The sequence below is a fragment of the Phascolarctos cinereus genome, unplaced genomic scaffold (assembly GCF_003287225.1).
Source record: "Phascolarctos cinereus isolate Bilbo 61053 unplaced genomic scaffold, phaCin_HiC Scaffold_726;HRSCAF=1367, whole genome shotgun sequence".
NCBI classification, from domain to species: domain Eukaryota; kingdom Metazoa; phylum Chordata; class Mammalia; order Diprotodontia; family Phascolarctidae; genus Phascolarctos; species Phascolarctos cinereus.
The window spans coordinates 121,047,621-121,069,295 of NW_027556098.1; the positions used below are offsets into that span (position 1 = coordinate 121,047,621).

A 21,675-nucleotide genomic window follows, 5' to 3' on the forward strand; every position below is an offset into this window, starting at 1 on the left:
GACCTTATCTTTCATGTTGCAGAAAACTGAAACCATGGCTACCCACAGGTAGGCATTTAACATAAACTTTTACAAATCCTAATTATCTTATATTTGTGCATGGGCTCAAAATTGGCAAGGTAGAGAGACTTGGAGATACTGCAGTTTGTAAGAAGGTCAGAGAAAGCTCTGGAGTTTAAGAGTTAAATTTTTATCGGCTGTGCAGAATTGTTACTTGGGGGACCGATGGTACAATATTTGGGAACCACTTTTTTATAATTTCAGATTTTGGCAGCAGGGACCAGAACTCAGTTCTCTATTGCGGACCTCTCCTCGACTTTAACATAACAAGGCTTGGGGCCAAAGTCCGGTATGGGGTATAGGGAGGTATATGGGGGAGAAGGAGAGATTAACAAAACTACAACTCCCAGAAGGCTCTTTTCAGGAAATACACTTGTCCACTACCGGCTTGGGGCAGGAGGCCCGGAAGACTACGATTCCCATGATGCTTCGCTCCCCTAGGACGGCGTAGAGCTTGGAGGGCCACGTCTTTCTGTTGCGGCGGCACTGCTCAATGATGGTCTCGGCGGAAGCTGAGCAGATGGGGGTCGGAGGTGGTACCTTCCAGCCGCATCTGGACTCTCTGCGCCAGGAGCTGCAGCAAAGGGACCCCGCGATGCTTTCCGTGCTGGTGGCGCTGCTTGTCGTTCTGCTGACTCTGGGTGAGAGGAGGCCACAGCGGCCTGGCAGGCCGTTTGGATTGTTGAGGGGTCCAGGGTGCGAGCTGGGCAATGTTGGGGGGGCCGCCTGGTAATGGGAGCCCCCGAATTCCTCTCTTGGTGGGCCCCGCATCCACGTGGTACATTCCCCATGTCTGTCATTTTTTGAGTAACCCAGGAACTCCTCCCTTTCTGGCCCCTATACACCTTCTCCAAAATAGTCAGCTAGTCTAGTCCCCTGCCCCATCCCCCCTCGGGCAGGGAGGTGGGTTTGGATACTCTGGAGTATCTCTGATCCCACCCATCAGGATAGTCCCTCCCCTGAAGCAGATCTCCGTCCCTCTAGTGCCACTCCAGGCCACGTAGCAGGAGCTCAGTCCAGCGAGCTAGGGAGCCTTCCCACCGTCCCTGCCACGAAGGGGGTGCCAATGGGCATTTCCCCAGTTGTTTCCTAGCCACCCCCATTTGCTATATGACAGCGCCTAATATTTCTGTGCTGCCATCCTTGCCTCCTGTTCTTTGAAGATCCTCGTTTGATACGTGTTGAAGCCTGCTCACACCTGCCACGTGCCCTCCTGCTCACACCCCTACCCAACTTAACCATTGCCCTTCTGTTCACACCCAACCTATTCTCCATTGCTCTCCTGTGCACACCAACATGTGCCTCTTCACTGCCCTCCTGTTCACGCCTTCGATGTGCAGAGCTCTCCATTGCCCTCGATCTGACAGGTTTTTTTTTTATCAGTTCTTAAGAGACTGTTCTGTATAATGACCTGTTGCAGATAGGGCAGAATAGTGCAATATTGGTATTGCAGATTATTAAATAGTGACTTTTGTTGCCCAAGAAATGTGGTGACACGGAAGGGGGCCTTGTAGTTTCCTGAAGACAATCTAGCCCCTTCTACTCCTCCCTCTGTCTGTAGGGAGCCTGTAGAGAGGAGTAATGTATTAAAAGACAGAAAAGATAGGAATAGGCCAGGGTGCGAAGAGATTTGAATGCTAAATAGAGGAACCTATATTTGATTATATAGGAAATAGGGAGCTATCGGAGTGTTTTGAGTGATATGGTCAGACATTAATCTTTTAGTAAAATCATTTTGACAGCCATATGCAGGACAGATTGAAGTGGGGATAAACTTGAGGCAGGGGTAGACCCTTTAGTAGACAAGAGGTTGTGAGGTCCTAAATTACGGTGGTGGTTTTATGAATGGAAGGAAAAGGATTTAGGCAAGAGATGTTGTGAAGGCAGAAATATGTGGGGGGCAGGGGAATGAGAATGAGAGAAGTTTTGTGCCTGGGTGGCTGGAAGGATGGTTGTGCTCTTGACAGTAATAGGGAATTTTGGAAAAGGGGTGTATGTTTGAGGGAGAAAGATAATGAATTCTCTTTTGGACATGTTCAGTTTGAGTTGTCTCCAGGACATTTAATTTGAAATCTCCAAATGCAACTGGAACTCTGCAGTGAGTTTAGAACTGGATAAATTGGTTTAGGAATCATCAGCATGTAAATAATAATTAATCCCATGGAAGCTGATAAGATCACCAAGTCAGAGAGTATCGAGAGAAAAGGGAAGAGGGCCTTAGATGGAGCCTTGGGGGACATCCACAGTTAGTGGGTATGACATGAAGAAACTGAGACTCAGGACCAGAATTTAAGACTGCCCCACAGGACCAGGCAAATTTTTTTTTTGTCAGTTGACGTACCCGATTCTTCTAATTAAATGACTTGCATGTCAGAGGTAAGATTCAAATCCAGAACTTGGTGAACTTCATCCATGTCCAGTACTGTTTTCCATTTCTTTATAGATATAAACATAGATGTGTGTGTTTTTGTGTGTGTGTGTGTGTGTGCGTATAACACACACATATGTACATGGATATGTGTATATATTTTGAAGAGGTTTTGTTAGGTTTGGAATTTTAAAAGCATGTTTTTTCATTCTGAACCTTATAAATAACAAAAAAAAGAGCATTTCTGTATACAAAATAGAACACAAAAAGAGGATTGCATATAAATTAGTGAATCTCTCCCATACTCTGTATTCTAGCCTACTGACTTGCCTGCTTTTCTTTGTATGCATCCATGCTTGTACCATTGCAGTGCCTGGGATGCACTCCTTGCCCCATCCCCTGCCCCTTAGAACTCTTAGCTCCCATCAGAGCCCAGCTTAAGTGCCATCTGAGACCTTTCCTGATCTCCCAGCTGATGGTGCTTCCCCACTCCCAAATTACTTTACATTTACTTAGTTTGTATTTTGCATTTAATTTTATGTTAGGTATTGCTTCATATTGGTTTCATAATAAATGTAGTTGATTAAGATACCTTTTAGTACAGACCTGCAGAACCTTTGGCCTGAGGCCCTTGGGCCCCTCATGGCACACCAAAGGATTTTGGGCAGCCAGAAAAATATGTAACATCATTTACATTTTTCGAGGGCTGCCCGAAATCCTTTGGCATGCTGCTAGCGGCCGGGGCCGCAGGTTGTGCGGGCCTGTTTTAGTATAATTTCCCCCACTGCTCCAAAAAACTTTCCCTCCTGTTGTTCATTAGCAATAATTTATATATAAATTAATTAATTAATAATAATAGCATTTATATAGTGTTTTAATATGTGCAAAGTGCTTTACAGATGTTGACTCATTTGATCCTCACAACCATCCTATGGGGTAGCTACTGTTTTTATCCCTGTTTTACAGATGAGGAAACTGAGGTACAGAGAAGTTAAGTGACTTTCCCAGGGTCACACAGCTTATGAGTGTCTGAAGCAGGATTCAGACTCAGGCTTTTCTGACTTCAGTTCCTCACCAAGCTACCTAGTATAGTGAATATAGATAAGGAGTGAGAAGACTTGTTCTAGTCTTGGCTTTGTTTTTTGTAAAATGAGACATTTGGACCAGGTGATCTCTAAAGTATTCTCTGTCCCTGAAATTGTGTGGTTCTATTATCTTAACTATTTTCTCTTCACTTTCACAGTATGCTGGAAACTCATTCGAAGCAGAAAGAGCAGTCGAAGGGCTGTACTTCTGGTGGGACTTTGTGACTCGGGGAAGACGCTCCTTTTTGTCAGGGTAAATGTTTTTACTGTTATGTAATAAAGTTATGGGACAAATGTGAGAAATATGCAATATTTGTCTGAGCCATTGGTTGCTTTGTGGAATTTTGTAAATTAATTCTGATAAATATGGAGATATTTCCTTCCCTCTTAGGTAGGAAAAGGGGATCTTGGAAAGCATGTAAGCTGCCAGCTTTTGACCACTTCAGTTTTCATGTGGTTACCACAACTGACTGAATGGTATTGAACTTACTGGACATTAGAAAATATGCTTAGCACTTCCCCTTTGCTCCTTTCACCCAATTATTGAAGATGCCAGGACAGATAAAGAGGCAGAAGGAGCAGAAATATTGTAGTAATATTGTTAAAAGCCGTAAGGATGGCAAACCCTTCAGTGAAAGTTGGTAAGGCTGTTCTCATGATGGCTGTTATTGGCATACTAGAATGGTTGGGCTTCTTTTGAAATGAGCTACTTCATAGTTAATCTTACAGAATTAGTGTAAAATCTTTCCTTTCTGTCTCTTTTCCTTTCCTTTTAAAAATAAAAATCACTAAAAATAGCATTTGTGAAAAAAACAATAAATTCGAGTCATTAATACTAATTTCTTTTGAAATATAATTTTGTTTCTAATGTGAACTGAAAGTTTTGTGTCAAGTTGTTTTAGAGGTATGGAAATCAAGAATATCTTATTCTGAGTGACCCCTAGCAGGACTGACAATTTGAAAAGAAGAATAATTTTGATACTTTATTTTTGTGTTAGTCAGTTTGTTGGGCTTTCCATCTTGGAGGGCCAAAAGAATTTCATGCTCAGTAAGCCTGAGGATTAATTTAATCTGATCTCCTTGTTTTACAGCTTTTAACAGGCCTTTACAGAAATACCCAGACATCTATTACTGATAGCTCTGCTGTGTACCGAGTCAACAACGACAGGGTAAGAATTCACCAGAATCTAGAATACCCACGTCATTATTTGTGTGAGCATATTGGAAGTCTTCAATTTACAAATGAGTTTCAATTAGAAGTTGGTTGTTTATAACTTAGAATACATTTTCCCATTAAAAAAAAACTAATTTAAATAATGGTTAGCTTCCCAAGCTGATGCACAGGAACCAATTTTACTTATTCAAAAGCTATCTTTCCATTTTAGAAGCCATGCTTCATTTGAAAACACAAGTTCATGCCTTTTGTCTTTATATCACATTCATTTCTAGGGTTAGGGACCTTTCTCCTTTTTAGATCCAACCTTTCTTTGTGACACTGAAAAACAATTAAGCAAAAGTATCCCATACAGTGACCACATCTTTTCAGTGTATGTGACATTCTGCCCTACTAGTCCATCTCTTTGTCGTCTCTGACATTCGTTGATTTTCCAGTTTCTCAGACTTCTTGATCATGATCTTTTCGTTTACCCTGTTATAGTCATTGTGTATATTATTCTTTTAGTTTTGTTGATTTTGCTGTGCATCAATTCATATTAATCTTCCCATGTTTTACTGAATTCTTTATATTCTTATCACAGGATAATATTCCATTGCATTCATATGCCATCATTTTTCAATCAGTCCCCAGCTGATGGACACCCAGTTTGTTTTTTTGTTTTTGTTTTTTTTTCCCAGTTCTTTGCTGTTGCAGAAAATGCTTCTTGAATATTTTGTTCTATTTTGGACCTTTGTTTCTTTCTTTGACTTCCTCTGTGAATGCATAATAATGAGTACACTGCTGGCAAAGAGATGGACTGTTTAGTCACTTTTCTGTAATGTTTCCAAACTGATATACAAAATAATGGGACCTATGCTGTCAGGACGTGCAATGGAATATTATTTAATGGTTAATTTTGTTAGTTTCTTGAATTTATTTTTTCCATGTCTTTGTAGCTTGGATCTGAAAATCAACTGGTTTCCCCCCCTCTTTTGTTAATCTTTGTGAGTATTGCAGTGTAGACTAGTTTTCTTAAGTGGAATGCCATTACCTGACTTCCTTCCCACCCTCTCCAACCTGTCCCTCCTCCCCCCAATTCAGATCTGTTTCATCTTCCCAGAGCCATCTCAGGATCCGTGTAAAGCCTTTTTTGACTTAGTCCTCACTAATATCTCTCTTCTGAACTCCTTCAGTACTTACATCAATCAATTAGTACTTGATTCTTTTCTGTTGCATGATGTATTTATTCTTGTCTCTCCTCACCTAGATCGTAAACTTCTTGAGGAGAGAACAACATGGCCTTTTAAAATTATCCACAGGCCCTACTACAGTACTCAGATTGATTCCACACATTTTTTTGGTCTTTTTCCCATATATTATAAATTAAGTACATAAAGTAACTATACTAATTTGTGAAAGTAAGTTGTTTCTCAAATAGCATATTGGTATCCTGTCCTGACTTGCTTTTTAGTAAATAAGTTTATTCTTTTCTGAACATGGAATTTCCATAATAATGTTTTTGTTGACATTAATTTTATGTTATTGTTGTCAATTCCTAGGGTAATAGTTTGACTTTGATTGATCTTCCTGGTCATGAGAGCTTGAGGCTTCAATTCTTAGAACGGTTTAAGGCTTCAGCCAGGTAAGTAATAGAGACATAATATTGATACTTCTGTAGAAAGTACATAAATTGACACTACTTATGTGATTTTCACTCTATACTTTTATGATGGTGCTGTATTTAGTATTTGTTATTTAAATGTTACATTCATTCCATGAAAATATCTCAATGAAGGCCATACTTTAAAAAAAAATTCTTGAAGTAGAACCTAAGAACTGGGAAAGGTCTCAGGAGCTCTTCAAATCCAATACTGTCTGTAAATTATCATACAGCTAAATCATTCAATACTGATGCTTTAACTCTGGCTCAGAGAGATAAAGAGGAAAAGGACTCATACATACAAAAATATAATAGTTCTTATTGTAGTGGCCAGGAACTGGAAACTAAGGGAATACTCATCTGTTGAAGAAATAGCTAGTATATTAATATAGTGGAATACTGTTAGTCCATGTGAAATGAGAAACCTAAGAAGACTTGTATTAACTAATGCAGAGTGAAGTGAACAGAAGCAGAACTGTTTGTACAGAACAACATTGTAGAGACAAACTTGGAAAGACTGAAGGACTCTCATCAATGCAATGACCAAGCATGATTTCAGAGGCCTGATGGTGAACTATGCTACCACCTTCCTGATGGAGATGAAGGATTCAGGGGGTAGAGTGAGGCAGAGTTTTGGACAGGGCCAGCATGGGGGTTTGTTTTACTTGACTATACCTATTACAAGAGGTTGGTTTTTTTTCCCCCCTAATGGAGAGGAGTCAGGAGAGCAAACAGCAGGAGGAAAATACATTTTTGTTAATTGAAAAAAGGCTGATACCTTAAGGAGCTTAGGAAAAAGAATTTCATAATTTGGACAATGTGTTCTAATATTAATGACCCCTTAAAAATTCTGTTCTAAAATTATTTTGCTTCAGTTTAAAAGTCTTTGAAAACTCTTTCCTAATCCATGGCAGAAATCAAGAACTGAAATTATAAATTGAAGTCAGCTAGTCAGTAAGCATTTATTAAACACCTACTATGTGCCAGGTACTGTGCTAAGTGCTGGGGATACAAAAAGAACCAAAAGACAGTGCCTGCTCTCAAGGAGCTCACACTCTAATGGGGGAAATAATTAGATTTTTTTTTCCTTCTCTGTGAAAATGTCCAGATATATGTTTTATTGCTACTGCCTCTTGAAATACTGTGTAGTGAAGGAAAATAACATTGAAAGATACCAGTAATCTGGGGCAGCTAGGTGGCACAGTGAATAGAGCTCTGGCCTTGGAGTCAGGAGGACCCGAGTTCAAATTTGGTCTCAGACACTTAACACTTACTAGTTGTGTGACCCTGGGCAAGTCACTTAACCCCGATTGCTTCACCAAAAAGAAAAAAAAATCTGATGGATACAGCGACCAGTCTTGACTTCAGAGGACTGAAAATGAAACATGCCCCAGAGGAGTATTGGTTCATAGGACCAGAATGAGGTGTGTGTTGTCAGATACGGCTAGTGTGCTTGTTTCACTCAAATATGTTCAAGAGGAGTCTGTGGTAAGGAGTAAGGGGATGGCTTTGGGTGATATTTAAAAATTCAGTACTTTTTAAAAAGTACTGTTTTGTGAGGAAAACAATCACAGTTAAAAACTATTTTCCTGTTCAGTTCTCTTGTTTAAACAAAGCCAGTTTTATTTTACAAGTCACATGGCAGTTAGAGTTGGAAAATAGGCATACCGTGACCAAGCTCTCTGGATTTAATTCATTCACTACACATCTTACTGTGGATGAAATGATATGGAAACTAAGTGACTGATTCTCATGCTTAGGAAAAATCAAGTGAAGCACAAATCACATCAATGAGGGAAGCTTGCTAAAGCCACAATGTACCTGTCCTCAGTCCCACAAAATAGTTGTGCAGATTTCAGAAGTGATGAGATTTATTTTTGATAAAAAAGATTTCATTTCAGAAGGGCCCCCTTTTCACCCGTAAAAGAGAATAGTTTTGATTCCTGTATTTGCCTGTGAATATGGCTACTTAGATGCACTCATTTGGGCAATCTGATTTTTTCCACCAGTGTAGTAACACCACTCTTTATAATTTTCAGTCTCAATTTTCTTTCCTGATTGTTTTTTCAGAAGAGGAGTTTTTATATAGCCATCTCTGTTTCTGATTCTTCCATTCTCTCCAATGAGGAGACCCACTCACCATTCTGCTTTTCTTCCACAATTTTTTTCTCTGCTCAGTATGACTTCATCTGCGCAGACCACATCTTCCACTTTGTTTCTAGACCTGTTTTCAAGGTGACATAATACTGAAAAGATGGAATGACTTTTCTCCAGATCCTTGTCTTTACCACATTGGGAGCATCTTCACACTTAACCTGCTTCTTCACTCATCTCTTCCTGCTCTTCAGCAGTCATGGTCATTGTTTTTGTCCTGCCTCTTTACGGGGCCTTTTAGAGCCTGCGCTACTTTAGCATCTTATAGAAAACTTCATTATGCAGATATTAAAAGCTTCAGGAGTTTCACAGAGGGAATGCTGCAGAAGAATGTTACACATAGGTTGATGTGTTTAGAATTTATGCACCGTCTCCAGGAGGTACAGAGTTTGCATGGGAGATGTCCTCCTAGATCTAATCCAAGTATTTGTCTTTCTGGCAGAACAGAACTGGTTATGTTCCTTCCCTCCCCCCCCCCAACCTGCTCTTCCTCCAGACTTTACTATTTCTCTTGAAGCTGTTGCCATCTTCCCAGACATCCTGCATTAGAAGCCCAGAGCTTCATTATTGGCACTTCCCTTTCTCCATGTTTCATCACTTCTACCTTCAGGAGATCTCTAAGCTTCCTCACACCCCTCACTGTACTTCAGGCTGTCACCATTTTTCATGGAGGGCATGGTAGTAGCCTCCTAACTGGTCTCCCTGCTTCCAGGCTTTCCCATCTCCCACTGATTGTCTGCACAGCTGCCAAAACCATCTTCCTAAAACCTGTCCATCAGTGTAACCGTTCATTTGGGATCCCCTCATAGTTTCCAAAGTAAAATACAAACTCAGCAGCCTAAAATGGAAAGCTCACCGCAGCCTCTTCAGTCCAGATCCCCCCTCCCACCCCGCTCATCACCAGAAGCCCTTCAGAATCCTGGTCAGCGCCCAACTTAGGGACTGCCTGCTCTAGGAAGTCTCTGGGGTTCCTGTGTCTGCTCTCCCTGTGGCTTGTTAGTGCTTTCTCTTACTCAGCTACTTTCTATTGATTTACTAGGGCCCATGTTTTATTCACACGGTGGAGTACAAAATGCTTTGTGATGCAAAGAACTGTCAAATTCTTGCTTTTCTGGCTCTGCATCCTGGCACAGTCCCTTGCACAGAGTAGGTGCTTAATGAAAATGTTGGTTGAATTGATTTAAGTGAATTAGTTAGAGTTTCTCCTCTGCTTATTGAGAATGGCTGAGATTGGCATTAGCCATAACTTAGAATGATCACATGTTGGTTCTTGATTTGATGTTTCTGTCATTCCTTTTTAGGTTTGGGGTTTTTTTTTTTTTGGTGACTTGTTTTCAAAGCCCATTTTTCAAAAAATGCCACCTTTTCCACAAAGCTTTTCCTGATTATCCCAAACAAATGATTTCTCCCTTCTCTGAACTCTAAGAACATCTATTTCCTGTGCCATTTATAGGGTTCTTACCTTATTTCTATCGCTGTAGAATGTGTCTTAACTCCCCTTATAAGCTGAAAGTTACCGAAAGAAGGCACCATTCCTCACATGGCCCATCACACATACGGTGCCAAAGAAAGAAAGCCAGACTTGGAGTCAGAGGACGTGACTTGGAATCCCAGCTCTGCTACTTACTATCTGTGTGACCTTGGGCAAGTCACTCACTTCTCTGCACCTCCATTTTATCATCTGTAAAATGAAGAGGTTAGCCAAAAAAAAAAAGGGAGGCAGGGGAAAGACTGAAAGGTGATTGAGTTTTTGAACTTGGATGACTTGGAGAATATTGGTGCTATGAACAGAAATCTAAGAGACTCATAGGTTCTGCCTGTTCTTCTATTAATCAAAAGTTTGAGCTCTTGTATTCTTTTTTTAAAAACCTGTAAAAAAATTTCAGTTAAAAAGAATTTATTTTTTCTCCTTTCTACATCTTCTCCCTCAAAAGAAGAAAAACAAAAGTCTTAGAACAAATATACACATTCAAGCGAGACTCACACTTATGTGTGCTTCAGGAAAATGTGTCAAAAAGCCAATTCTCAAGTGGGCATTAGAGTTTAGCTTTAGACAGGTTGAATTTGAGGGATTAATGGGATATTGGAGTATGACTGGTGTTTGGGAGTGAGCATTGAGGGTTGAGATCAAGATAATCGGTGTTATTTGCACAAGATGATCATTGATATGAGAAAATGAGAGCTCTGAGCAAAACACTATCAGGATAGAAGACAGTAGGTCTGAGGACTGAGCACTGGGGAAAGCTTGTCTTGGGAACATTAGGAAGAGAAGCCATTGAGGATCATGAGAAATGTTTGCCAGTGAAGTAGAAGGTCAACCAACAGAATGTATGATGTCATGAAGCCAAGCAATGAGGGTGTGACTCTGAAAAAGCCATTGCATTTGGTTTCTTCCCCTTGCGAGAAGGCCATCCACCTTCACCTCCTTCTTATCCGTATCCCATGAGGGCCTAGGCCAGTATTATGTATTTTGTATTCTTTCAGCTTCTAGCACCTGGAGGGTTGGGAGGGGAGTAGGGGGTCCAGCCCTCAGCTACTATTTAGTGAATTTTCCTTAAGAAATTCAGGACTTAGTGATGAGAAGGCCAAGATGGAAGCAAAGAGTAGTGATGTCTGGCTTTTCATCTTGACTTTGACTGGACTTTAGCCTTTTAAGATATTGCTTATCTTATTTCAATCTCTTGCTTAATTGTTTTTTATTTTAAAAAGGGGGAGGATGATATTAATGACTTATTCTGGGGGCATTCTTTTGGATGTTTAATACTAATGAAGTTATTCTTTAGATGAAGAAGGGTATGAAGTCATCTATGAGAGTTGAATTGGGTGGAGAAAACTTCTAGGGAAGCTCTCATATGGTGCTTTCGAATTTGCCTATGGATTACAGGAGTCTCAGTGACTAAAAAGGGATGATTGTGGATTAGAAGCTGCAGATGCACTAATGGAAGTCCTGAGCCTGATTCTGATTTGTCCACCTATAGCATTCCCTTGTTTTACTGGTTCATGCCTGAAATATAGGCCTGGAAGACATCATATGTGATCTAGTTCAGAACTCATAGTTCATTGTGACAATTCATTCTGTTTTATTTTTTTTTCTCATTTTATTCAGAGCAATTGTGTTTGTGGTGGATAGTGCAACATTCCAGCGGGAGGTGAAAGACGTAGCTGAATTTCTCTATCAGGTCCTTATTGACAGCATGGTATTGAAGAATGCACCATCCTTATTGATAGCCTGCAATAAGCAAGGTAATCATCATGTTGGTAAGATTATCTCAGCACATCTTCAGATGTAGTACCATTTTGGCTTCTCGTTCTTTGACATCTTCATACATTTTGACAGTGTATCCTGAGTGATGCAAATGTTTATTAAACTTAGTGATTGGGAGGAGCATTTACTATGATATTAAAAGAGATAGCAACTGTGAATAACTAAGTATAAATTAAGGTATTTTGAACCCTGATTTTAGCTCCATGACTCTCATTTTGTGATCTTGCTCAGCCTCAGTAGTCCTAATAGCCTCTTTCAAAGACTTACAAAGGAAAATACCTGTTGATCATTTTTATTTTAATGAGGTGTTTCAGAGCTGCTAAATTATTTTCACTTTACATTTAAAATTATGCCTCTCTTGTCTAGCATTGTAATTCGATTTAAAACAACTTGTAGGTGCAGATACAGTTGCTCTGTGGTGGAGAAGGAAAGAAAATAAAGGTCATCCTTTTTTAAAAGAAAAAAATCTATAAAAGACTGCTCAAACATGAAAGTGCCTCTGTGTAGGAGGGCTTATTACTAATATCATTCCTGATTTAAACCAATGATAACATCTTCATCTTTCTAGATCTCACAATGGCAAAATCTGCCAAATTAATTCAGCAGCAGCTGGAAAAAGAACTGTGAGTATGGATCTAAGGCTTTTGAGTATATCCATGTCATTTAAAAAATTGGGTGTCAGAAATTATGAGCACTTTAAAATCTTTGAGATATATATGTCTGTATGTGTATGTTTCTCTGTATGTGTATACACATATTTACCTATGTATGTATACCTATACATACATATCTATATCTGTCTATCTATATACTATATCTGTGCATATGTAATATATAGATGTGCTATATCTATATATGTATAAGTAAAAGTAACTTTATTGGGGCAGCTAGGTGGCACAGTGTATAGAGTGCCAGCCCTGAAGTCAGGAGCACCTGAGTTCAAATGCGGCCTCAGACACATAACGCTTACTAGCTGTGTGACCCTGGGCAAGTCACTTAACCCCACTGCCTGGACAAAAATAAATAAATAAATGAATGAATGACAGTAACTTTAAGGCTTACATAGTGCTTTTTTCCAAAACAACCTTAGGGGGAAGGTAGCACATTGTTATCCTCATTTTACAGATAGAGAAATTAAGACTCAGAAAAGGGAGATGACTTAGCCACTGTCTCTCAGCTTGTTGCTTAGATATCAGAGCCTCTACATATATTGATGGAGGGGATTTCCTGATTTTAAATACCATGCAGTATATAGCCATAGGGTTGGATGTTTTGATCTGACTGGAAATAATTATGGAAATTATTAACTTTTATTTTAAAAAACTAGTCTGTGTATACAGAGATGAAGCTATGAATTGAATCATTGTTAGCAGTAGAGAAGTGAGATTTTTGGAAATTTTAAAGCATTAGAAACTTTCCCAAAATAAAGAAATTTTTGGAAAGATTGAAAAATATGCTTTTAGAACTTTTAGAAAAGTCAGCCCTGAACAGATCTAAAGTCACCATTTGAAACACAAAATATTTTGTGCATAACGTTTTTGCTTATTAAATTATATTTAGTATATTAAATTTAGGTGTCATTTATTCATTATAAGTAACTGTGTGACCCATGAGAAAGTCACTTAATCCCTGTGCCCAAGGCAACTCTCATAGTAACTATACATCAACAGATGAGTTGCTGATCCACATTGTGAGCATGAAGTCAAAGGCCCAGCTTTTAAAAAATGTGAGTACTCCCTGTACCATCATAGATTGCATCCTTTCTGAGACTGAATAGATTGTCTTCAAGAATTGCTGTAGCTGAGAATTTCCTCAGCCTGTAGCCAGCTGATTGCTGTGCTGCTTCTGACTGGGCCAGGTCGGTCCTCCGACAGCACACACATTGGGGACTTCTGGAGCCGTCACAGTGCTGGCCTGGCCTTCATGAGCCCTGAATCACTGTGCCACAGCGAAGCATTGGATTAGGACGGTAAGGGAAGAATTAGACTAAAGGCTCACATTTACTTAACTCTTTATGGTTTACAGAACGCTTTCCTTGCAACAACCCTGTTATGCAAGGAGTTCAAATGTTGTTATCCCCGTTTCACAAATATGGAAATTGAGCGACTCGCCCGTAGTCACACAGCTGGTAAATGTAGGAGCCATAAATTGAACTAAGGTCTTTGATTCCAGATTCACTATATCTTGCTGCTTCTAGTCTTGAAGTCCAATTCAACTCTATTATATAAATTAACATGAAACTTGATTCTGATGTTAACATTATGTGCTAAAAAATAAAGCAAGTTCTTTACTGAGCAGTTAGTTTGTTACTTTTATTTATGATTGTGTGGGTACTCTTTCTTACAGACTTAGATTGTATTAGTGCATGAATTCTTATGGAGCACCATGAACCAAAGAAGTTATTACCAGGCACCCAACCTTCTAGTGCTGACATTGTACATATCTAGGTTGGACTTTGAGGATAGCAACAGCTTATCTCTATGCCTCTACTTAAAGCCTTAATCACCCCAAATTGCAGTCCATTGGAATAACCTTCAAGAACACAAGGTCTCCTCTGGACCACAGTGAGGCACCAGAGTAGGACTTTAGTTGAGGATTAGAGATTTAATAGCTATGTAGGGAAATCTGTGAAATTTACTAGTCTAAAAATATTTTTAACAATTGCAAATATTACACCACGCTGGGTTACCTCCCCACCTGGCACTCATACTCATGAATTGGATTCCCTAGAGGGTAGCCGTTACCATCAGGTTCAAGGTACATTGTGAGTCCTGTTCCTGAAACTAGCTCATGATTCCCTTGCCACCACACCCTACTCCTGATAGTGTGCTTCAGTCCATAATTGCCTCTCTTCCTTGCTGCTCAAAGTCATGTTTCTATTTTTTCTTTTCTTTTTTTTTCAATTTTATTAATTTATTGATTTATCAACATTCACCTCCATATGCTTTTGAGTTGAAAATTTTTCTCCCCTTCTACCCCCCACCCTCCCCAAGACGGCACACAATCTGATATAGGCTTTACATTTACATTCCTATTAAACATATTTTCACATTAGTGAAGTTGTAAGTAAAAATTAAAACCAATGGGGAGGAACCATCAGAAAGATGAAACAAAACTCAACAGAAGGTAAAAATAAGTGATAGCGATTCGACTTCCATAGTTCTTTCTTTGGATGTGGACAGCATTTTCCATCCCGAGACCTCTGGAGATGTCTTAGATCCTGGTAATGCTGAGAAGGGTTCAGTTTAACAATATTAGTCATTGCATAATGTGGCTGTTATTGTGTACAGAGTCCTCTTGGTTCTGCTCACTTCACTCAGCATCAGACCATATACGTCTTTCCAGGTTTTTCTGAAGTCAGCCTGTTCATCATTTCTTATAGCACAATAGTATTCCATTACATTCCTATACCACAACTTGCTCAGCCATTCCCCAATTGATGGGCATCCTCTCAATTTCCAGTTCTTTGCCACCACAAAAAGAGCTGCTATGAATATTTTTGTACATGTGGGTCCTTTTCCCATTTGTTTGATCTCTTTGGGATATAGCCCTAGAAGAGCTATTGCTGGATCAAAGGGTATGCACATTTTTGTAGCCCTTTGGGCATAGTTCCAAATTGTTCTCCAAAATGGCTGGATCATTTTACAACTCCACCAACAATGTATTAGTGTTCCAATTTTCCCACACCTTCTCCAACAGTTATCATTTTCCTGTTTTGTCATGTTGGTGTGATGTGGTACCTCAGAGTTGTTTTGATTTGCATTTCTCTAATCAGTAACGATTTAGAGCATTTTTTCATATGACTGTAGATGGCTTTAATTTCTTCATCTGAGAATTGTCTGTTCATATCCTTTGACCATTTATCAATTGGGGAATGGCTTGTGTTCTTATAAATTTGTCTTAATTCTCTATATATTTTAGAAATGAGGCCTTTATCAGAGAGACTGGTTGTAAAAATTCTTTCCCAATTTTCTATCTTCCTTCTAATCTTAGTTGCATTGGCTTTGTTTGTGCAAAAACTTTTCAATTTAACGTAATCAGAATTATCCATTTGCTTTTCATAATGTTCTCTATCCTGTTTGGTCATGAATTCTTCTGTTCTCCATAGATCTGATAGGTAAACTATTCCTTGTTCTCCCAGTTTACTTATGGTATCAGCCTTTATATCTAAGTCATGAACCCATTTTGACTTTATTTTGGTATGTGGTGTGAGATTTGGGTCTATGCCTAGTTTCTGCCATACTCTTTTCCAGTTTTCCCAGCAGTCTTTTTTTCAAAGAGTGGGTTCTTATCCCAGAAGCTGGGGTCTTTGGGTCAAAGTCGTGTTTCTTGAAGCTGCTTCCTGTCCACCCACCCCCAACTTTCTCTCTGTCTCTTTCTCTCTCTGCTACTACTGGTGAGTGGCAGATGCCATAGCCTGTGAGAACAGGGAGAAAATACAACCCCCTTTTCTCCCTCTTCATCCTCTACCAAGAGGACAGTGATCATACTTCTACACAGCTGCTTCCTGCTTCTCCTGGGCTGTCAGGCTTAGCTTTTTGAAGGCCACCAAGAGCATGACCAATCTTCAGCCAATCTGTCCATAACCAGTTGCTTTTCTAATTCTACCAGGGCCTGTACTTTTCTCACTTTGTAGCTGGATAACAGGGCATAGACATATTTTTGTACTTAGTTTGACTTATTAATGCTTTGTACCTTCCATTCTCTTCCCCTTACTTTGTGTGATTACATCATTTGCAGTGAGTTGGGAAAAGGAACCAATTTCCCCCCCTCCACCTCCTCCTCAACACTGAATAAAATTTTCCTTAACCTTTCTTACTTTGAGACAGTGATACCTCAGTACTCAAGAGAAGGACTCCCTGTGCTGTAGTCTTTGCATTCCCTCTCTTTAAACCAAAGTTCTTTTTACTATATTCCTATCTTACTGCTTTCAGTCTCTAGGACAGGAGATTCTGTCCTGTTTTACTTGGGTTTCTAAGTAAAACACTTTCAAGAATGGCTACAGAAATAGTTAATTGGGTGTTACTACACCCACCAGACTGAGCCTTCAGAGACCAAGTCCTAGGAGAGTTAATCCACCCAGTTTTGGAGCTGATGTGTCCTCATGGGTAAGTGAATGAGAGCAAACTCACACAGATAGCCCCAGACCATCCCATTCTTTACATCCCATCTAGCCATTGACTCAGTCTGTCTTCTTGCCAACTGCCTTGCTGTCCTGTATCCACTGCACTTCCCCCCCTCCATCTCTCCCTGTACCTGCACACACTCTTGTTCTGGGATTCATCATCAAACCAAGGCCTCATCATCGTGACTGTTCTGTGGCATCATTCACTGTCTCTGTGACTTTCCAGAGCAAAATATTCTGCCCTGGCCACTATTCCCTTCAACATGTTGTTTCATCCAGTTTTAATTTAAATCCTTGAGGGAAGGTACTCTCTTGTTTTTGTATTTGTGTCCCAGCATTTAGACTGGTCTTGCTGCCACAAGATTCTCCCCATGGCAGGCCATTCTCCATTCACCTGTCAAAGTGATCTTCCAAGGTGATGTCTGACCATGTCACCTCTGTACTCAATAAACGCCACTGACTCTTGGTCACCTCCAACATCAGATATAAAATACTCTGGTGTTCACAACTCTTTTTAACCAGTTCCTTTTCCCCATCTTTTCAGTCTTCTTACACCTTATGCCATCTCCCTCCCCCCATTCCCAGTCCTAATGTGCTCTGCAGTCAAGCTTCAATGGCTGTCCCCATGCCTGGAATGCTTTCCCTTTTCAGCTTTGCCTCCTAGCTTCCTTCAAGTTCCTATTAAAATCCTACCTTCTATAGGAAGCCTTTTCCAATCTCCCTTAATTCTGGTGCCTTCCCTCTGACTATTTTGACTATCTATCCACTATAGCTTTTTTGCATGTTGTCTTCCCCATTAGACTGTGAGCTCTTTGAGGACAAGGACTGACTCTCTTTTGCCTTTTTTTGTATCCCTAGTGCTTATCCACAGTCTTCACAGAACCTGGCACATAGTATTTGCTTAATAAATGTTTATTGACTGACCAGTTGGCATGTAATGTTAATAAATGCTTTTCATTCATTCATTTATTCATTCATTCATTCATTTATTCATGAAGGTTTTTTTGTAGACCTATTCTGTGTTCCACTACTTTAGTTGGAAGCAAATCATGTTGGGAAAAAGAGTGACAAGCTTTTTATCTCCGACTGTACCACTTCAGAGAAACACTTTGGGAGTAATGCTTACCTCTACTTAATAGCCAGTAGATGGCACTAAGATGCTTTAAATTGAGACTTTCCTAATAATCTAATTAAAAATAATAATCAGGTTGAAGTGCAAATGAATAATCTTAGCACAATAGAACTAGAGTTAAAAGGGACCTCGATGTTTCTCTGATGTTAGCTAATATGAGTATAAAAATATGTTCATAATACTTTAAGAAAACTTAACTTCTAAAATTCTAATCTTGTGAAAGAAAAGGGTTACTAAAGGGGGACTGGTATTTAGAACATTTGGGAAGCAGGTATGACTTAGTGGAAAGGGCAGGACTAGGGCTGCACATGTGGACAAGTAATTTCATCTTTTTGTGCCTCAATTTCTTTATTCACCCTTCTTATCTCATAGTGTTGTTGCAAGGTGAGAGAGAAGCATGAAAGTTCTGGGGGGAATAAGGCAAATAGAATAATAATGTGTAAAGGATTCTTCGTAAGATTTACATGTGCGTCCTAGTTCAGTATCAGGAAGAAAAAATTAAATTACAGTTGGCAAAATTATTTTGTTTAAAAAACAGTTTTAAAATGAAATTTCATTATAGTATAATGTATATGAAGTATAAGTGCTATGAGAGACTTCTGAAATATTCTAGTTTCTTAAGGATCTTCAGTACTGTAGAAATTTGGCCTTCCTACTTTTTCTAATTTATGTCTTTCCTTGATCTGACAGTAATACTTTGCGAGTTACTCGCACTGCTGCCCCCAGCACACTGGAGAGCTCAGGAGCTGTTATCACTCAGCTTGGAAAGAAGGGCAAAGAATTTGAATTTTCTCAATTGCCAATGAAGGTGGAATTTTTGGAGTGCAGCGCCAAGGGAGCTATGGGAGACGACGGCTCTGCTGACATCCAGGACTTTGAGAAGTGGCTGGCTCGGGTGGCCTGAAGAGGCGGAGCTGGGGCAGAGCAGAAGATGTCTGACCTTGATGGCACGTGCATGGGGTGGGTTAGCAGTGAGTTGATAAGGGATGAAAAATATAATTGGAAATACTTTCTTATTGTGGAAAGAAATTATTGTGAGGATATTAAGGATAAATGTACTGTAGCCAGCTTGGAGTTTTTTAAAAGCCTTCCAGCTTCTTTTTTCGAATAATTCAGTTTTTCTTTATTGTCCCATTGCCAAGTACAATGGTTTTCATTTCTGTCTTGTGTCTGTAATAGTGAGTATAAGGTTTATCTTATCCTCTGGAAAGATAAAGGACTTTGCCATCTCCAACAGACTCCAAGTAGAGAGGTTCATTACCATAAACATTTTTATTTCAAGAAGAGTTTTCCTCCTTCCTGACTGGGGGTTTCTGGTAGTTTTTCTTAAGTGTGTCAACTGTGTGCTCATGGTACACAGTTTTTTATAACTTAAGACAGTATGATTCTTGGATTAGCCAAATTCATTGTGACTGAACAACTCCGAGCCACTTTCATGAAATACTTGATTATGATATGTCTTACTGGGCTCCCTTAATTTTATAAAACTAAGTAATGAATAAATAGCAGAAAGATTCTCTGCAAGGTTTTGTGTGTGTGCAAACTCAGCAGTGTTAAAAAAAATCTATGTTTTTATAATGAAATTCTTGGCTTCTTAAGTTTATGGGTTTTATAAATAATACATTTTTGGTAAGTAATATGGCCAGCATGACTTGGAGTGGGCAGAGATCATGTATGAGCATGATGAGACTAAAGTCACTTTGATTCCCCTATTACCTTTGTTAGGTTTCACAGTTACAGACTGCCCCCTGCCCCTCCCACATAAATGCCTCAAGTCTCAGAAGGTCCAGAATGAGACTGTGCAGTCCTTGCAACCCCATCCCCACTCTTGGAAAAGCAGCTCAGCAGGTATACCTTACTGGTGGGTGTGTGGTGCCACCTTTGTATATGAAAGACCAACATTATTATTAGGAAGGAATAAAACCTTAAATTGACAAGAACTTTTCTTATGTCTCATGTCAGGATTCTGATTTGAAAGCCTCTCCTGCTAATATTTAGTCTTATGGACTACCATTGCTAGCAGAAATGGTAGTTTAGGGAAACAGAAGTAGGGAAAAAAAAACCAGTGAAAAAATTTAATTTGGTCATAGGTGCCATTATAGCTTCCTTGTTTAATGTTTGCGTGTGGCAAATGAAAAAGCCACTGTTATGTAGCATGGAGCCTTGAACAGGGGAGGTGCTCAATACAGATTCAAGCAGTGGCTTGAAAAACCTGTTAAATGGCATGTTTTCTCAGTCTATTTTCTTTCTCATGAAATTTCCCATTTAGTTTCATTCTATTTCTTGGTTTATTTTTTTTAATTATGTGTTAAGCCAGTATTTCACCCCATTAGCAGAAGCAGTGGAATGTCACAACAAAGGCTGTTTGAAGCAGGGGAGAGAAACTGGTTTTTATTTATGACATAAACTAATTTACAGTGAGGAGAGAGATCTACAATGAGTATATACTGCCATTAGGATTGTATCATTTGGGGGCCTTTACTTATAAAGATTTTGAAAGCATTTTATAAACAATAGTTTAAAAAAAAACTTTCCTATTTTTCCAGTGGAGGAAGCAGAAGATGTATTAATTGAATGAGTTACCGAATTATCTCCATAAGATTGAACAGTCAGACTTTTAGAATGCTGCTAAAATATGTTGTATCTTTGCCTTACCTCTTCTGGAGCAGCCTATAGCTGTGGGGGTTGGTCCTTGGGACCCTTGAAAGAATTTTTCATAAAGTAAAAGCAAAGAATTCAGATGTTTCCTTTGTGTTTCAGTTTTTGTGTGACTGAAATCCAAATGTCTTTCTTTGGTTTTGTGAACTTTGGAACCTTCAATTAAAATGTTTCTCACCATTGGAATGCAGGTTTCTTACCCCATTGCCTGGCTCTCCCCCCTGCAGGAGTCTACATAAAACATCCCTCTATTGTACTGAGGATCTGCTTTAAGGGCCCTGTGCAGATTTACTCCTATGCTGTTCATGATACAGGGAACAGACCCTGAGGAGATGCCCGCTGTTGTTAGGCCTCATAAGCTCTGTCTGTGACTTTTGTCTGTTACTAGAGTGGAAGGTTCCAGGTGGTCCAGAGGACATTTGGCAAACTGCAGATAATTTGGTACTCTGGACCACATTTAGCTCCTCTTCAAGCTGCTTTTCAAGCTGCTTTTCAAAGGGTTCCTATGACTTTTCTGCCTTCTCCATTAACCCTTTTGCTAAGGGCTTGGCAGACTGTTGGCTGTCTTCATTAGCCAGACAGACCAACAATTTCTATGACTTTAGTGATGCCCATTTGGTTAATGAGTGGAGGAGGTTCCTGGGGTCTGTGATGTTGTTTCATAGCCATCGAACTTTATGTAAATTCTTCTTAAATAATCATGGGGCCCAAGATCTCGCCAATCTCCCCCATTGTGGTTTTGTTAGTTTTGTTTCACTTGACGTAATTTGGTTTAAGCAGTAATGTGTTTTCCATAAAAGAACTCAAGGTCAGTATAGAGTGGCCAGGGTAAATTGTTTTTGTGAAGGTTGTGTGCACAGTAAGTAGTAATCTTCAGAATGGAAGATGCCGCACTTTCCCGTTTTCCCAGCTGCTGCTGTCAGCACTCGGCTCTGTGTAAACGTGAATATTACTGGTTTCAATTTAGATGAATTTTGTCTTGTTCTGTCCTCAATGAAGACAGAGAACAGAT

At 39.5% G+C, this 21,675-nt stretch overlaps 1 protein-coding gene across 1 annotated transcript; it reads left to right on the top strand.

Annotated features, from left to right (window-relative positions):
• Positions 1-511: 511 nt before the first annotated feature.
• Positions 512-20,843, top strand: SRPRB (SRP receptor subunit beta). Its single transcript, NM_001396562.1, has 7 exons — positions 512-701; positions 3,672-3,766; positions 4,605-4,682; positions 6,229-6,311; positions 11,590-11,726; positions 12,317-12,371; positions 18,696-20,843. The coding sequence occupies exons 1-7, from the start codon at positions 554-556 to the stop codon at positions 18,907-18,909; spliced, it is 810 nt and encodes a 269-aa protein (NP_001383491.1). The 5' UTR covers positions 512-553; the 3' UTR covers positions 18,910-20,843.
• Positions 20,844-21,675: the final 832 nt, after the last annotated feature.

Excerpts from the sequence above, each read along its gene's own strand:
- SRPRB (NM_001396562.1), top strand. The coding sequence starts at position 554 with ATGATGGTCTCGGCGGAAGCTGAGCAGATGGGGGTCGGAGGTGGTACC. Across the intron at positions 3,767-4,604 it reads AGACGCTCCTTTTTGTCAGG|CTTTTAACAGGCCTTTACAG; the intron begins GTAAATGTTTTT and ends CTTGTTTTACAG. Across the intron at positions 12,372-18,695 it reads CAGCAGCTGGAAAAAGAACT|TAATACTTTGCGAGTTACTC; the intron begins GTGAGTATGGAT and ends TTGATCTGACAG.